Source organism: Procambarus clarkii, chromosome 42 (genome assembly GCF_040958095.1).
Source record: "Procambarus clarkii isolate CNS0578487 chromosome 42, FALCON_Pclarkii_2.0, whole genome shotgun sequence".
Taxonomy (NCBI): domain Eukaryota; kingdom Metazoa; phylum Arthropoda; class Malacostraca; order Decapoda; family Cambaridae; genus Procambarus; species Procambarus clarkii.
The window spans coordinates 32,012,309-32,031,630 of record NC_091191.1 but is presented as its reverse complement, the minus strand read 5'-3'; the positions used below and the strand labels follow the sequence as shown (position 1 = coordinate 32,031,630).

Here is a 19,322-nt window from a genome sequence, read left to right as displayed (position 1 = left end):
CCTAAGCGGACTCTAGCTTCAAGTGTTTCCCTAGTAGAACTTTACCCTAGCTTGTGTTCAGTGTAAAACCTTGTATCCTGTCTATGTGGACAAAGGCTTTTAACGTAAGATAGTGTGGTAAAGTAATTATTATTTTTGTTATTGGTGTGAATGAATATGGGGGGTTGTTAAGGGGTTAATAAATAAGTAAGTAGTAACGGAGTATCCCTTCTTCCTGTGTGGGAGTGCTATGATCAACCTCTAGTCTGACATGGTCTAGTAGCAAGTTATTATTACTGTGGATAGTTTATTTTGGGGGCCGGGCCTTTTAGTTCTCCCATATTTGATAACTCGGAATGCTACCTACTACCCCTACACCCATGTTATAATAGATCCCCCATAGTTCAGACACTCCCTCTTATTGAACAACATGGAATCACAGCATCTCCATAACCCCGGACAACATGGTTTCAGAACAGGGCGCTCTTGCCTGTTGCAGTTGCTGGACCACTATGATATGGCATTAGATGCTATGGAAGACAAACAAAACGCTGATGTAATTTACACAGATTTCGCAAAAGCTTTTGATAAATATGACCATGGTGTTATTGCACATAAAATGCGTTCAAAAGGAATTACCGGAAAAATAGGCAGATGGATCTACAATTTCCTGACCAACAGAACCCAATGTGTAAGAGTCAACAAAATAAAATCCAGCCCATCAACCGTGAAGAGCTCAGTCCCCCAGGGTCCTGTGCTTGCTCCAGTACTTTTTCTCATTCTCATATCGGACATAGACAAGAACACAACCTATAGCGCTGTATCATCCTTTGCAGATGACACTAGGATCTTCATGAGAGTAGGCAACATAGAGGACACGGTAAACCTCCAGTCAGATGTAGATCAGGTCTTTCTATGGGCTACAGAAAATAATATGGTGTTTAACGAAGATAAGTTCCAGCTCATGTGCTATGGAAAAAATGAAAATATAAAAACGGAAACCACGTACAAAACTCAGGCAAATCATAACATAGAGCGAAAAGGCAATGTAAAGGATCTGGGTGTACTCATGTCGGAAGACCTTACCTTTAAAGAACACAATAAAGTAGCCGTCACAACTGCAAGAAAAATGAAAGGTTGGATAACAAGAACTTTTCACACTAGAGATGCTATACCAATGATGATACTTTTCAAAACGCTTGTGCTCTCTAGAGTGGAGTACTGCTGCATAATGACAGCCCCTTTCCAAGCTGGAGAAATTGCTGACCTGGAGAGCGTGCAGAGATCCTTTACTGCTAGAATCCACTCAGTAAAACATCTAAACTATTGGGACCGACTAAAGAGCCTAAATCTATACTCCCTTGAGCGCAGGCGGGAGAGATACATAATAATTTACACGTGGAAAATATTGGAGGGGCTGGTCCCAAATCTGCACACAGAAATAACATCACATGAGACCAGAAGACATGGCAGCATGTGCAGATTACCCCCGTTGAAAAGCAGAGGTGCAACAGGTACTCTGAGAGAGAACTCTATCAACATCAGAGGCCCGAGACTGCTCAACACGCTTCCACTACACATAAGGGGCATAACTGGCAAACCCCTCACAGTGTTCAACAGAGAACTGGATAAGCACCTCCAAAGGATACCTGATCAACCAGGCTGTGACTCATACGTCAGGCTGCGAGCAGCCGCATCCAACAGCCTGGTTGATCAGTCCGGCAATCAGGAGGCCTGGTCGACGACCGGGCCGCGGGGACTCTAAGCCCCGAAAGCACCTCAAGGTAACCTCAAGGTCAAGGTAAGTGTGATCGTTCTATTGAAGAGTGTGTTGGAATGTGGTCGTCGTGGCGGAGTGTAGTCGTCATGGTGGTGTGTGGAAGAGTTTGGTCGTTATGATGATGGAATGTGGAGGAGTGTAGGCGTCCTGTGTAGAGTCAGAGTATCCTGAAGCAGCACAGAGAAGCTACAGGATCATAGATCTGTACTCACAAGATATAAACAGCCCAATTTACCTCCAGAGGCGAAAAGAGGCTTTCTGTAATATAGTACATCAACCAAAGACCAGATTTGTTTCCGAAACTCATTTATACGTCTGTGTTATGCCCCATGCAGCACTGTTATATATATATATATATATATATATATATATATATATATATATATATATATATATATATATATATATATATATATATATATATGCAATTGACGATCACAAAACACTGATCATTTTATGCGGAAAATCCACAGAGAAATATGAAATGAGGTGAACGTTTCGGCTTTGTTAAAGCCTTTGTCAACACCAGACTGACTAAGGAGAAGGGAGAAGGGGGAGGATATATAGGCCGACACCTGACCAACCCATCCCTAGGGTTGGTCAGGTGTAATTAACCAAAATCAGGTATAGCTTAGCTTAACACAAGGGTATATAATCAGGTATTTAAGCTAAGCTATACCTGATTTTGGTTAATTACACCTGACCAACCCTAGGGATGGGTTGGTCAGGTGTCGGCCTATATATCCTCCCCCTTCCCTTCTCCTTAGTCAGTCTGGTGTTGACAAAGGCTTTAACAAAGCCGAAACGTTCACCTCATTTCATATTTCTCTGTGGATTTTCCGCATATATATATATATATATATATATATATATATATATATATATATATATATATATATATATATATATATATATATATATATATATATATATATATATACTAGTATATTTTGGTAGCAGTCTTTCCTGTAGACATATATTATTAAATATGACCGAAAAAAGTAAGATTAATAATTCTAACACGAATTTTCTCGATCTTTCGTACATTTCTTTTCACTGTTGGTGGTAATTCAAAAATCAATTCTCCAAAATTCATTTTTATTTCTAGTCTGACGCGACACTTGAGCGCGTTTCGTAAAACTTATTACATTTTCAAAGACTTTAGTTTACACATACACAACTGAATAGAACTTACACATCTCTGATTTGTTTATATCTACATTTGAGTGAGGTGGATGGGGTGAGGTGGCATTAATAGGGTATTCATTTCATCAACACAAGACAGAACACGAAACAATGGGTATTGAATGGAAGTGATTGTAGAAAGCCTATTGGTCCATATTTCTTGATGCTTCTATATTGGAGCGGAGTCTTGAGGTGGGTAGAATATAGTTGTGCATTAATTGGCTGTTGATTGCTGGTGTTGACTTTTTAATGTGTAGTGCCTCGCAAACGTCAAGCCGCCTGCTATCGCTGTATCTATCGATGATTTCTATGTTATTTACTAGGATTTTAGGGCCAATACGAGGTCAGTCGACCCATTGTAGTGAGCGAGCATGATCGTCGCTGCAGGTCACAGACGGCGGGAGTTATGACCTGGTCAATACATCACACCGCTCTCACAAACGCCGTATTTTGTAATTTAAGTCGAATTTGTTTAATCAGTTTATAAAACATTCGTGTGTGTGTGTTGTGTGTTCCCCATGCGTGTGTTTTCCTGTATGGGTCCCTAACACAAGCTAATTGGGCTACAACAGGGGTGGTTGCTACCTGGCTGGCTGATCTCGAAACAGCATTCTACACGAGACTATTACCCATTGCCTACTGCAATGATCCTGATTCTCCCCATCGTTCTGTTTTAGAGCACTGAAGGATGCTCCGAAAAAAGAGAGGTCTGATGGCCTCAGGGCTGCAGGCAGCCAGGCACATGTTAGAGAATCTGGTCAGTTTTAACCAGAGGTGTTCTTTGCAGCATCTCCAAGGGCTGGAGGTAGCTCTACTGTTACCTGCTGGTGTCTTAGGCCTGTTAAGCAACTTGCTAGACCAAGTGCATAATACATGGAAACTTATGTATTTCAGAAACTTCAACAGTTATCGATTCTGTTCAAATGTTGTTTTCTTGGGCATCATTTCTGCTGCCTGAAGCTTTGTCTCATTGGAGGGGTGAGGGAGGGAGGGAAGGGTTGAGAGGGTGGCTTACGTGCCTCAGGTGCGGTAATTAGCTGCCCATTTCCTTCTTGATCTGATGTATATGAACGAACAAGAGTAGGGGAGATGGGAGAGAAAAATGGAATAATGAGAGGAACTATGTATTTTTGGTGGAGTGAATAAGAGAGTGGGTGGATTGAGGGAGAGGTGGAATATGGGTGGTGTGCATTGAGGGAGGGGGGATGGATAGAGGGAGGGGGAGGTTTGAGAGAGGGGGTGGGTGAGGAAGAAAATGGAATGAGTGAAGGTGTTGTGAAAATATAAAGGGATTGGTGAAGGAATGAGTTAGTGTTGGGTGGTAGATACAATCGAGATATGGGTGGAGAGTTTAATGCAAAATAAATTTGTTGGAGAATATGATAGGGAGTGTATGGAATAAGGACACCCCAAAGTACAACGAACGAGGAGACACTGTGCTGAGGGAATGAAGGAGAAGGCTGGAGAACTAGGGAATAATGCGTGGATGGGTTGAGAAATAAAGGAAGCTGGGCAAAGGAAGAGAAGGTAATAGGTGAGATAATAAGGGTAGAGGAGGGAGGGAAGTAGGAAACCACAACTAAAGAAATGAGGGCTCGAGTTAAATGGGAAATAGACGACAGGAATGATGGGTTTTAGTGGCAATGAAAGAGTGCCTAATGATTGAAAGAGAGGAGATAGAACAAGGCAATGGGAGCATGATAGATGATGGAAACAGTATGCGGGGTTTCGAGAGAATGAGGGACGTGGTTGACTGAAGCATCATAAATATAGATAAATGGATAATAGAGAGGTGAAGAAGATTACGAGAACGAAGGAAGTGGAAAATGGAAATATGACATTGGTGGATGGATGAACACAGCAACAAAGGAAAGGAAGTATAAGAGACAGAGGCGTGAGAGAGGAAAAGACAGACGGAGTGAATGCGGGAAATAAGGCTGAAATATGTTGAATGAAAGCTAGATTCGGGGTTGAGGGGAAGTTACGGGCAGGTGAGCAATCTGTCCAAAATACATCGCATTTTGATGTTAAAATTCCCACGGACAAAAATATGTACAATAAATCATATCTGCTCACATATATTCGTGTTTTATATGCGTGGGTCACTCAGTTAGGTTAGGGTGTTTAAGTACACATTTTTCTGCCTGTTGTGATGAGCAAGCCACACACTAGAAGATGAGGAGACGACGACGTTTCAGTCTGTCGTGGACCATTATCAAGTCCATTGTGGTGGGAGCGTGGTTGTTGTTGTTTTAGATTCAGTTACTCGAAAATAAATGTGCATGTAGCTCGGGATATGTTGATCCTGTAATGGGAGCGAGGGAGACACGGGCATTAGTAAGGCAAGAGAGAGGTGAGGAGCAGGTAAGGCAGGTAAGAGGAGGTAATTCATAGATGAAGGTAAGAGCAAGGCGAAAGGTAAGAACAAGAAAAGCGTACGAATGGAATGGGTGTAATAATGGGGTGTAAGATGGGAGTAATGATAGGTATAAGAATGGGAACGTAAGAATGGTAGTAAAAAAAAGAAAAAGAAAAAACGAAAAAGAGAGAAAAAGGGTGTAGGCTTATGTCAGGTCACATTTGTAAGAAAGTTAAGAGCATCAGACTAAGTACTGTGAAAGGGAAGAGTCAACAACAACAAAGCCAGGACTCAGGTGCATGTTGTGTAGGTTGTGTATCAGAGCCGATTATACAAGACGGCGTCTCTGAAGAGTAGAGGCAGGAAACATTTTTCAGAAGACCAATCAATAGGTTGATTAGAATCCCTAAAATGACAGAAGAGAGAGATGATATGACCGAAGACCAATCAATAGGGATTATAATCATCCAATCGATTGGTCTTCTTCTAAAGAAGCAGGAAGACGCACATTATGACGTTGATCCATCTAATGCAGTTAATGAAAAGAAGCCAATTAAAGAGATTACTTCAGATTTAGAAGAATTAGTACATGATCAAAGACCTGAAAGTTGCAGTATTAAAAGCTACGACAACTTTTTTAATAACAGGTATATAATTGGTCGCCACCAAACAGTGTGGTCACCAAGGAACACCAAACTACATCACCAAAGAATGTGATGTAGTCATTGCGGTCACTCGCCTTGGCTAGAGGCACAGCTGGCAAGTTAGTGAGACTGAGCCACTACCACAATATTCACCTTGTGAACTCCGTGACCCACCGTTAAGACATTCACTTGAACACTACATTATTGTAGGAGAAACGTAAAAGTTCTTAGACCTTCTGGTCTATTCTACAATCAACTATGTAACTATTTCGTTTAGCCTGATATATTGAAAGACATCCAAAGCATTTATCTATATTTGCTTGTCCATATTAAAGAAAGATATTTTTTCTTTTTGCTGCATCTCTTATGACTCCAGATCTGCCTTGTGTGGTTGCCTTTCAAATTCGTATATTGAAACATGTACAATATCTGATATAGTACATATTAAACCTCATGAAATATATATTTTCAAATCTACAATTTGGACCTTATGTCTTGTGTATGATCGTCTGGTCTGTGTGGCAGTCAATATAAGCAACATCCTTACTGTAATAAGACCTAATTGAATTACTCTGATTAGGCAAAATTGTGTGTGAACTTTGTCAATAAGGATGTTAATAATAATAATTGACCATTATCCATTTGCTCCCAACCATCTTTGACTTTTACGTCATATCTACTCTTGAATCCATTAGACAGTTGGCTTAAACTCCCTCATTTTACATCTAATTTCCATAACATTTCTTACACTGAAAAGCGGCTTTCTTGAATTTCTTTAGATTATCTGATTTTTAAGTTTCTCCCCCATGTCCTCTCGTCCTACTCTTGTGCAACCTAATAATTTCGTTTCTATCCACTTGGTCAATGGCTATAAGAATCTTATAAGATATAAGGCGAACTATATCGCTATATATTCGATATATAAGGACATATATCGAACTCGAAGGCGTGAAATGAAAATCATGAACGCTGTGTATTCACCTAGTTGTGCTTGCAGGGGTTGAGCTCTGCTTTTCCAGCCCGCCTCTCAATTGTCAATCAACTTAATATTTTCACACACAAACACACACCCAGGAAGCAGCTCGTAGTAGCTGTTTAACTCCTAGGTACCTATTTACTGCCTATCAGGGGTGAAAAAAAACCTCTGCCCATTTGTTCCTGCCATCGCCGGGGATCAAACCCGGACCCAAGGATTACGAGTAAAGCGCTGTCTACTCAGCCACAGCAGACTCTCCCCATGTCATGTGTTTTCACCTATTTGCATTCACCTAGTGGAGCTTGCGGGGGTTCAGCTCAGCTCTTCTTGCCCGCCTCTCAACTGTTAATCAACTGATTTCTTCACACACACACACACACACACACACACACACACACACACACACACACACACAGTACATCAGTTGATTGACGGGTGAGAGGCGGGACCAAAGAGTCAAAGATCAACCCCAGCAAGCACAACTAGGTGAGCACACACACACGCACAGGAAGCAGCCAGTAACAGCTGTCTAACTCTCGAGTACCTATTTACTGCTAGGTAACAGGGGCATCAAGGTGAAAGTAACTCTGCCCATTTGTTTTCCGCCTCCACCGCGGGTCGAACCCGGAACCTCAGGACTACGAATCCGAAGCACTGTCCATTCACGCCCCAGGCCCCTCAGCTGTGTTGTACTCACCTAGTTGTACTCACCTAATTGTACTCACCTAATTGTGCTTGCGGGGGTTGAGCTCTGGCTCTTTGGTCCCGCCTCTCAACCGTCAATCAACAGGTGTACAGGTTCCTGAGCCTATTGGGTTCTTTCATATCTACACTTGAAACTGTGTATGGAGTCAGCCTCCACCACATCACTTCCTAATGCATTCCATTTGTCAACCACTCTGACACTAAAAAAGTTCCTTTTAATATCTCTGTGGCTCATTTGGGCACTCAGTTTTCACCTGTGTCCCCTGGTGCGTGTGCCCCTTGTGTTAAAAAGCCTGTCTTTATCAACCCTGTCGATTCCCTTGAGTATCTTGAAAAGGTGATTATTTCCCCCGTAACTCTTCTGTCTTCCAACGAAGTGAGGTTTAATTCCTGTAGTCTCTCCTCGTAGCTCATACCTCTCAGCTCGGGTACTAGTCTGGTGGCAAACCGTTGAACCTTTTCCAGTTTTGTGTGTGTGTGTGTGTGTGTGTGTGTGTGTGTGTGTGTGTGTGTGTGTGTGTGTGTGTGTGTGTGTGTGTGTGTGTGTGTGAGTACTGTTACTTACCTAACAGTGACTAAGAGAAGTGAGGTCAAACTCTTTATGGCTTGGTGAACCTTTCCCATTATAATGCATCCTTCCCTGCCGTTAAATTCTTCGTCGTATCTGGTCTTAACGTTATGAATGGAGGTGACTTCTAAAACTTCTTCTTTTAGTGCCTTCAAAATGTTGGCCATCGCACTGGGCAAATCTCATGCAAATCTCCGTCTAATTTGCGTTTCCAGCGTCCACCTTTACCCGCTCGTACTTTTTATTTCAGTTCAAAGAGCCTGTTCTTGTCTACTTTGTCCCTGACTCTAGGTATCTTGTATGTTGTGATCTGTGTCTCTCCTCCATAGGTGAGGTATTTTGTTCCCTTAAACTATCTTGGTAGCTTAATTCTCTTTGCTCTGGCACTCTTCTTGTCGCTAACCTCTCTACTCTCCAGTGTTTATTTTGTGCTTCACAAGGTGCGGACTCCTCACCGGTGTTTCATATCCCAGTGCTGGTCTGACATTGGGTAGATCACCTTGAAGAAGTTATTATGATATATTTATGCACTATCAAGTAATAACAAAAATGTATTAGAAAACCTGCACGGATACATTTGTGAAAATATTTTGTATTTTACTTGTTATAACGGGTAATAGTGTTGATATATAACTGTGTTTAATATATAAGAGATATATAATTTTTCTTTATAGTTTTATGAACATAATGACATTCACTATTCAGCAGAAAATCATGATGGAATTATTTCTACGAGCGACACATTGATTGAGGCAGTAAACAACTGGAAGATAACTTGTGTATAGTGTATTAGACGGAAAAAATACTGAATAAGATGAACAAAAAACATTATATTCATTTTCAAAAATCGTAAGTGGTGGAGTGTTAGATCTGAATTAATCCGACAGGGAGATGAGCCATACATACACTCCTGCGATCGACATTTTAGCAAGTATTCGAAAACAATCTTGGATTTGAAAACATAATTTATATAGAATTCTCTCAGATTTACCCATTGTACATTGAGATTTGTAAACAAACTCCAGCATGCTGAGGCATAGTGAGCTCGGGCGGTTCTTAGTGATGCAACTAGACCTTTGCACCTGAAACGATCGTTAATGAATGCTGAGGAGAGTGAGATATAGTTGGGAGCATCAACTATTCATCATGGATCCCGCCAGCATCCTCCAGATCATCACCAACAGCACCTGGATGGGTGAGTCCACCTTCATTTTTCTTGTACTCTTCCCTTAAACTAGTTCTTATAGTCCTCCTTCTCCTCTTCGTCTTACATTTTCCCTTCATCTTCGTCCTCCTCCTACTCTTGCTCCTCCTTCTTTTGTTTCTCTTCCTCATCTGGTACTACATCTTCCCCCCACCCTCCTCCTCCTTCTCCTCCTCCTCCTCCTCCTCCTTCTCCTCCTCCTCCTCCTCCTCTTCTCCATCCTCTCCCACTTCGGGCATTACCCCTTCCCATTCTTATCCCTCTTCCACCGCTTTCGCCACTACATTCTCCTCCTCCCTCCTACTACTACTACTTCTACTCCTCCACTTCATGCACTAGTGCTCCTTTACTCCATTTCATACGTGTCTAATAATTCCACATCCTGGTGCCTTGTGCCAGCCTGTCTGCCTGCTATTCCAGCTAACATTATTTTTAATACATAATCTCGACTGTGTAGCAGCGTAGCTTATGTTAACCTTTGTCTCCGGGATCTCTATGCCCCTGGCACAGTGTTGCCTTTCATCTTAAACGTGGCTCTTAACCTGGTCGCAACACCCTTGCTCTTTTGTTTAGCTGCTAACGCTTGTTGTGCTTATAAATTATCATCGCTAGAGCTCATGTTTTGTTGCCTGTTGACATATAGAGAAACTGTAATAAAAGGTCATGAATATATATATAAGGTATAGGGGTAGTAGAAGAAGAAAATATTTAAGTGCCACCCATAGCCTTCTCCAAGGCTATGGGTCCCTACAGTTGCACATAAGGTGGTACCCCTCACACAAACACAAACACACACACACACACACACACACACACACACACAGTATTGGGTCAGCCTTGAAAGGGAGCAGACATATAAGGGCAACGGTCCGCGTATACCGAGGGATGAATAGGGTCAAGTGAGCAGGTGTACTGTGCAGAGGGAATCGGGACTATAAATCGAACAGTGGCATTGTAATGCAACACATTGATCACATCTCATGGTGAATTATCTTAGTGAATTTAGAGAAGATAGCTAGTGAAAATCGAATCCTTGAAGCAGCATCAGTCGCACCAGCCGGGACCCACGTGGAGACCTGAAGACCACACAGGATAACCGACGACCCGCCGTGTATTCACCTAGAGGTGCTTGCGGGGGGCTGGTTAGTAAGTGTCTCTATGTAAGTCTTCAACAGTGTGCAAGGTTTATATAATATCACATCATAAACACTAATGCATTCCATTCAATATTACAATCGTAAGTGGTAGTCAGGTAACAAGGACTACAACTGTGAGCTCACTGAGGACCCAGATAAGCCGCTAATTCCTCCGCTGTAATCTGAAGACAACACCTCACCCACCCACCAGTGTGGGCTCACTGGGCACCCACCAGCAACCACACGCACGCAAGTACACACACATGCACACACTCCCGAGTCATTACTCTCCCCTCCTTCTCACTTCCTCTGTAGCATATCAGATATTCCCCTCTACCCCCAAAACCCTCCCACACAATGGGACCACCTCCATCTCCCTCACCCCTTTACCACCACCTGACCACCTGACCTGAAGTGACCATCTCCACCACTCTCACTCCTCTCTCTCACCCCTCTCTCCCACCCCCCTCTCTCTCTCTCTCTCTCTCTCTCTCTCTCTCTCTCTCTCTCTCTCTCTCTCTCTCTCTCTCTCTCTCTCTCTTTCTCTCTCTCTCTCTCTCTCTCTCTCTACCCGCTTGCCCTTCTTCTGACAAATACTATCACAGCATAACAGGAACAGGGGCAAGCATGATGCCAGAGGAAACAGGGAAACAGGGAAAAAGTCAAGGTGACGAAATGAAGGAAATGTTCACCCAGTTTTTGGAGGATATCAAGAGTGAGATGCATGGAATGATGCAGGAAATGAAGAATGAAATAAGTAACCTGAAAAGAGAGCTGACAGCAGCAAAAGAGGAGAATAGAACCCTCAAAGAGAACAATGTTGATGCTGAGACTCAGATAATCATCCAGGGGGAAGGTTGACTTAGTATACTGGAAAAGAATGCCAATATAAAAGCTACATTTGCAGAAATGGTAAAAAAAAAACTCTGAAGTAATGTCCACAATGATGGAGGTGGCGATGAAAGCAGCCACCTCACAGGAAGGGGCACGCTCCACTAGCCAGCTGCTGGAAAGAAAAAGATCAGTGGTAACTGTGGGTATTAAAGAGCAGGAAGGCTCCAACAGGACAGAGTGGAATGATAAGGACAACGCAGCAGTGAATGAAATGCTGAAGGCACTAGAGATGGAAGGGGCCGAGAATAGAATTGAGAAGGTTTTCAGGCTTAGCTAGTACAACAAAAACCGAGACCGTGTGTTAAAGATAGTGTTTGCAAACGGAAACACAAAGGAAATGATTCTAACATGGAAAAGCCACCTGCAACATGTGGGAGAATTAAAAAAAGTATTCCTCCAGAGGGACATGACGAGGGAGGAAGGAGCCATGGCAGCAGAAGCAAGGAAGAAGCGCAGGGCGAGAGGGGGAAACCAGGAACTCACAGCTCCCAACACATCATCCCCGGTGGTGAGGGGGGAACCCACAATCAGCTACCCAGTAACACCAGAGAGGAGGGCAACCACACCACCCTCTTCTGCATAGAAAACCCCCTATCCCAAACCCTCCCTGCCCCCCACTCAAATGCTCAGCCAAATCTCCCTCCCCCCACACCCCATTCCCAACCTGTTACCCCTCCCCTCCTCCCTCCATGTCCCCCCCTCCCCCCTTTTCTTTCCGGTCCTCCATCCCCTTTCATCCCATACCCTCCCTGTCCCTCCCCCCTTCACTTGACCCCCTGACCCTCACCCCAGTATCCTCTGAGACCCTGTTATCCACCTCCCAAATGCTCATACCCATGGAACAGCTTCCCCTACCAGCAGAACACTCACCAAGGAGACGATTTGAGAAGTGACAGAAGAAAGTGAGCCTCAGGGCAATATACACTAACATAGATGGAATTACAAATAAAGCAAATGAGCTTGGAAAAAGGGTACTAGAAGAAAACCCAGACATAATAGCACTCACAGAAACAAAGCTAGCAAAAACCATAACAAATGCAATGTTCCCACAGGAATATTATGTTATGAGGAAAGAAAGAAAAGGAAAAGGCGGTTGTGGTGTAGCTCTGCTGGTAAGAAAGGGCTGGGACTTTGAGGAGATGGTTATTCAGGGCTGTGAGGGTTGCAGTGACTACATAGCAGGTACCATAGCAACTGGAGGACAACATATTATAGTCCTAGTCATATATAATCCACCACCAAATGACAAAAGACCCAGACAGGAATATTATTTATTTATTGATTTATATATAGGAAGGTACATTGGGTTTGTGCGAATACATATCATAGTTTTTACAATCTTGTAAAGCCTCTAGTACTGCAGCATTTCGGAATTAAACCTCACTTCGCTGGAAGACAGAAGAGTTAGGGGCGACATGATCACCACATTCAAGATTCTCAAGGGAATTGATAGGGTAGATAAAGACAGGTTATTTAACACAAGGGGCACACGCACTAGGGGACACAGGTGGAAACTGAGTGCCCAAATGAGCCACAGAGATATTAGAAAGAACTTTTTTAGTGTCAGAGTTGTTGACAAATGGAATGCATTAGGAAGTGATGTGGTGGAGGCTGACTCCATACACAGTTTCAAGTGTGGATATGATAGAGCCCAATAGGCTCAGGAACCTGTACACCTGTTGATTGACGGTTGAGAGGCGGGACCAAAGACCCAGAGCTCAAACCCCACAAGTAAAATTAGGTGAGTACACACACACACACACACACACCGGACACCGGTGTTGAGTCCGCACCTTGTGAAGCAAAAAATAAACACTGAAGACTGCCAGAGCTAAGAGATTAAGCTACCAGTATAGTTTAATGGAACAAAATAGCTCAACCATGGAGGAGAGACACAGATCACAACATACAAAATACCTAGAGTCAGGGACATAGTAGTCAAGAACAGGCTCTTTGAACTGAAATAAAAAAGTACGAGCGAGAATAGGTGGACGCTGGAAACGCAAATTCACCGGAGATTTGCATTAGTTTTGAAAAGTAAAGGCTGAGATTTTGAGATGGTTATTCAGGGTTGTGAAGGTTTCAGTGACTACATAACAGGTACCATAGCAACTGGAGGACAAAAAATTATTGTCGTAGTCATATATAATCCACCACCAAATGACTGAAGACCCAAACAGGAATAAGATAGGAACAACATGGCCACCATTAACATAAAAGAGAGAGGAGCTTCTGTTGCTAGCAGGAATGGATCTGGACTACTAATCATGAGAAACTTCAACCTCGGAAAGATAGATTGGGAGAACAGACCCCGCATGGAGGACCAGAAACATGGAGAGCTAAGCTGCTGGACGTGGCAAGAAGACACTTTCTAAGCCAGCATATCAAGGAATCAACAAGAATGAGAAGGGAAGATGAACCAGCAATGCTCGATCTGATATTTACCCAAAATGAGTGGGATATAAGGGAAGTTAAGATGGAAGCACCCTTTGAAATGAGTGATCAGAATGTATTGAACTTTGAATACCTGATAGAGATAAGAGTTATCTCCCCAAAAAAAGAACTAGGAAACAAAACATGGATATACCGAAAGGGAAATTATGAGGAGATCAGAAGTTTCCTAAGGGAAATACCTTGGGACACAAACATCAGAGCTAAGTCTGTACAAGATATGATGACTATGTCACCCAAAAGTGTCAGGAGGCAGTAAACAGGTTCATCCTGGCCCTACGGGAAAAATCCGAGAAGCAAAAGAAGAATCCATGGTATAATAGGGCATGTATGGAAGCAAGGGGATTGAACAAAAGGGCGTGGAGGAACTTCCGGAATAACAGAACACCAGTAAGCAGAGAGAGATACCAGAAAACTAGAAATGAATATGTTAAAGTGAGAAGAGAAGCAGAGAAAAACAAGAAAATGATATTGCAAACAAAGCCAAGACCGAACCAAAGCTACTCCACAGTCACATCAGGAGGAAAACAACAGTGAAAGAACAGCTAATGAGACTTAGAACAAGCGAGGACAATATACAGAGAATGAAAAAGAGGTGTGTGAAGAACTCAAGAAGAGGTTCCAGGAGGTCTTCACAATAGAACAAGGTGAGGTCACTGTGCTAGAAGAAAGGGAAGTAAACCAGGCAGCATTGGAAAGGTTTGAAATTACGAGAGAGGAGGTCAAGAGACACCTGCTGGATCTGGATGTTAGAAAGGCTATTGGTCCAAACGGAATCTCGCCATGGATACTGGAAGAGTGTGCAGAGGCACTTTGCTTGCCACTCTCCATAGTGTATAGTAGGTCACTGGAGACGGGAGACCTATCAGATATATGGAAGACGGCATATGTGGTCCCAATATAAAAAAGGGCGACAGGCAAGAAGAAGAAAAAAAAAAAAAACTTAACTACAGGCACTTAACTACAGGCCAATGTCCTTGACTTGTATACCATGCAAAGTGATGGAGAAGATCGCGAGAAAAAACATAGTAACACATCTGGAGAGAAGGAACTTCGTGAAAAATCCTCAACATGGGTTCAGAGAGGGTAAATCTTGCCTGACTGGCTTAATAGAATTCTACGACCAGGTGACAAAGATTAAGCAGAAAAGAGAGGGCTGGGCGGACTGCATTTTCTTGGATTGTCGGAAAGCTTTTGGCACAGTACCGCATAAGAGGCTGGTACATAAGCTGGAGAGTCAGGCAGGTGTAGCTGGTAAGGTGCTCCAGTGGATGAGGGAGTACCTAAGGAATAGGAAGCTTAGAGTTACGGTGAGGGGTGAGACCTCCGATTGGCGTGAAGTCACGAGTGGAGTCCCACAGGGTTCCGTACATGGTCCTATCTTGCTTCTGATATATGTAAATAATCTCCCGGAGGGTATAGATTCATTTCTCTTAATGTTTGCTGACGATGCCAAAATTATAAGAAGCATTAGGACAGAGTAGGACTGCTTGAGGCTTCAAGAAGACATAGATAAGTTGAAGGAATGGTCGAACAAATGGTTGTTAGAGTTTAATCCAAGCAAATGTAATGTGATGACAATAGGTGTAAGGAACAGGAAGCCAAATGCAAGGTATCATTTGGGAGATGAAATTCTTCAAGAGTCAGAGAGAGAAAAAGACTTGGGGGTTGATATCACGCCAGACCTGTCCCCCTGCAGCCCATATCAAGAGGATAGTATCAGCAGCATATGCCAGGCTGGCTAACATAAGAACGGCATTCAGAAACTTGTGTAAGGAATCATTCAGAACTTGGTATACCACAAATGTCAGGCCAATCCTGGCCTTTGCAGCCCCAGCATGGAGTCCGTATCTAGTCAAGGATAAGACTAAACTGGAAAAGGTTCAAAGGTTTGCCACCAGACTAGTACCCGAGATGAGAGGTATGAGCTACGAGGAGAGACTACAGGAATTAAACCTCACTTTGCTGGAAGACAGAAGAGTTAGGGGGGACATGATCACCACATTCAAGATTCTCAAGGGAACTGATAGGGTAGATAAAGACAGTCTATTTAACACAAGGGGCACACGAACTAGGGGACACAGGTGGAAACTGAGTGCCCAAATGAGCCACAGACACACTAGAAAGAACTTTTTTAGTGTCAGAGTGGTTGACAAATGGAATGTATTAGGAAGTGATGTGGTGGAGGCTAACTCCATACACAGTTTCAAATGTAGATATGATAGAGCCCAATAGACTCATGGACCTGTACACCTGTTGGTTCACGGTTGAGAAGCGGGACCAAAGAGCCAGAGCTCAACCCCCGCCGGCACAATTAGGTGAGTACAATTAGGCAAGTACACACACACACACACGACGAAATTGTAGGAACGACTCGTAGATGTGGTCGGAAACTGGTCCAAATTCCTCAAAGGCGGGTGCACAGGGAACTGCAAATTTCTCATTCGTAGCATCGTTCACAATGTCAGCCAGCTCCCTTTCATGTTGCTTTCCAACCTTGGTCTGTGGTGAAGGACGCGCACACGCACACCACCAGTCTCCTACTCACTTTCCCCCCCACACACACCGCCGGTTGAGAGGCGGGACCAAAGAGCCAGAGCTCAACCCCCACAAGCGAGCACACACACAGTTTCTTCCAGAGGGAGAAACACACACGTGGAGTCAGGCGTCGAGGGAGGGTCGGCTCCACGATAATCGTCAATATTCTCTGCCTTATTAAGGCTACAGGGATAGATCACTGATCTAGGGCATTACATTGTGTATAACCGCACAGGAAAAAAATTACAGTACTATCACTAAAACTTTGTGTTAAACAGTGAACAATCACCAGCACAGGCCACGTGGGGAGGGCCATGAGCCTTTTGTTTACATATTGGTACCAAGGGTTTTTTGGACTATAGTGAACAGTGGTACAGTAAATTAGTAAACTGTAACACAACAGACATATCGATACAGTGACTGACTCCAGAGCTTTGTATTAGATAGAGAAGAGCTGCCATCATCAATCTACAAGCACTTAGTGAAGCACCACATGTGAGGGATGAGGATTACCTCATCATCGAGATATCTCTCTTATTCATCTAGAAGCGGGAGGCCCTGACTAGTATGACCGCCTGTTGTCAATTATTCTGATGTACAGAGTGAGGTAAAATATTATCAAATTCTTGTTCAGTATATCATATATATATTTAAAATCTCCAAGTGGCTCATTCCGGGTAGAGGTTGACACTTAGGGGCCCCTGTGACACACGCACACCCACACACGCACACGCACGCACGCACACACACACACACACACACACACACACACACACACACACACACACACACACACACACACATCCTAGTAAAGAAGAGCAAACTAAGGTATGCAAGGGACAACAAAGAGGTTGTTACGAACCCAAGTTCATCGTCAGAGCACGGAGCAGTGACGTCAACGCCATCTGGGAGTCCGCTCCCAAAACCCCCACGAAATGGACGACGCTATCTAGTGGTGGCAGGAATATGCCAGCTAGACATGCTAGATTCTTGTCCTGTAGCACTAGCTACCTCACATGCTCGTGAGGTAGCTAGTGCTGACCTCTGGTGAGGTGGTGCTCAGAACATCATCGCCATCTATTGAGCTGGAAGCTGTACGTTTGTGTATAGGCCAGTAAGTGATGTTTCCTAGTGGTTCCCACGTATTCTCCCAGTACTGATGACGTGTCTACTTTCACAGAGTCAACATAGGGCTGCTGTGATGCAGGAAGAGTCAGTCTACCCAAGGCATCCAAGGTCTCTTCACCAGTCTGCTTTGCAGAAGCAGTGAGCCGCTGCCGGGCGAGAACTGTAGAATGTTCAACTGTCTGCCTGAGGAGTGGCAGTGACGGGATTCGTCGTACCCGGGGCTGGCTGGTGGAAGAGATGGCCGAACGAGGAGAGTAACCAGCGAGTTACACGAGACTCCTGCCTAGGGCTCGCAACCCTAGTATTCGCATGTGAAGTGGCCTAACAGCATGAGGCTAATTGGTACCTGCCAGCTACAGGCTGGACTGTGGTTGTGGGCCTTCACGACGAAGCACCCAGTGGAATTGTGATTTGACTGGCCTGTGGCCAGGGTAGACTCATCGATTCCTGGTACTCATCATAGACTCATCGTGGATTCCTGGTACTTGCAGAGGGTAGTGCCGCAGAATAGGAAACCAGGCAAGACTGCACAGAGTGAGCTTCGCAAAGTGTTCAGGGTCTTCAGAGTGAGACGATGATATACATTGTGTAGTGATATTTCCCATTTATGACTTATATATATCTATGGTGGTGGGAAGACTAATTATACATGGTATAAAGTGACGAACTTGTGTGTTTAATGTGCCTCCCCTTTTCATTTTACTTGCATTACTCACCTCACCCCTTGAAAGCCTTTGCTAACTTGGGGCCGGATAGCCAAACTCTAATACCATCAGAAAAGAACCCCGTTGCGCCCCCATAAGGGCCGTAACAGAGGTATATGTTCAGAGGAACATGACCAGAGACGAGATAGTAAGGGCAACAGATGCAAGGAAAAGGCGCAAGGAGAGGGAAGGGAGCTAGGGAACCCCAGCCTCCAACCCAGCAATCCCAGAGGGGAGTGGGGGACCCCAATTCAGCAACACAGGAACCCCAGAGGAGACTGCAACACCCCAGCCCACCACCCAATAGGGCCCCACCTAACCCACAGCACAAATCCTTCCTTGCCCCTGCACAATGCCCACCATATCACCCAAATCCTCCCTCTCCTCTTACCCCGAGTATCCCCTGCTTTTCCAGCCCCTGGTCTTCTTCCTGCCCCAGGCAGACCCAGGCAAGACCTAAGCCCTCCATCCCCCACTCCACCTCCCCCCAAACCCCTGTCAACTATACAGCAGAAGGGCATGCCCTCTCCCCAAGCAATCCCTGCTCCCTCACCCCCAGGACTTCTTCCTGCCCCAAGCAAGCCTGAGAAAGACCTAAGCCCTCCATCCCCCACTTTACCTCCCCCTGAACCCCTGGCAACTACCTCACAGGAGGATGAGCCTACCCAAGTATCAATGACCATGGAACAACTTCCTACACTTGTGGGGAGTGAGGGTGAAATTGGATATAAGAAAGTGAGCTTCAAGGTAATGTACTCAATCATTGATGGGATTACCAATAAAGCAAGTGAACTAGCAGAAAGGGCATAAGAAGAAAACCCTGATGTAATAGGACTCACAGAAACAAAATTGTCAGGAGTCATAACAGATGCTGTGTTTCCAAAGGACTACTATATAGGAAGGAAAGAGAGGGAAGGGAGAGGAGGAGGAGGAGTGGCGCTGCTGATAAGGAAGGACTGGAGTTTTGATGAGATGGAAATTCCGGACTGTGACGGATTCAGAGATTACATAACAGGAACTATAACAATGGGTGGACCTAAGATAATAGTGGCAGTCATTTACAACCCTCCC

The 19,322-nt window shown here is 44.1% G+C and overlaps 1 protein-coding gene across 1 annotated transcript in view; it reads left to right on the top strand.

Moving 5' to 3' along the window:
* The first annotated feature begins 8,933 nt into the window (after positions 1 to 8,933).
* LOC138373513 (putative neural-cadherin 2) overlaps positions 8,934 to 19,322 on the top strand; it is a 225,584-nt gene continuing 215,195 nt past the window's right edge. The window contains exon 1 of the mRNA XM_069339725.1: positions 8,934 to 9,391. Coding sequence (XP_069195826.1) covers positions 9,298 to 9,391 — 94 coding nt within the window. The 5' untranslated portion in view covers positions 8,934 to 9,297. The remainder of the gene's footprint in view (positions 9,392 to 19,322) is intronic.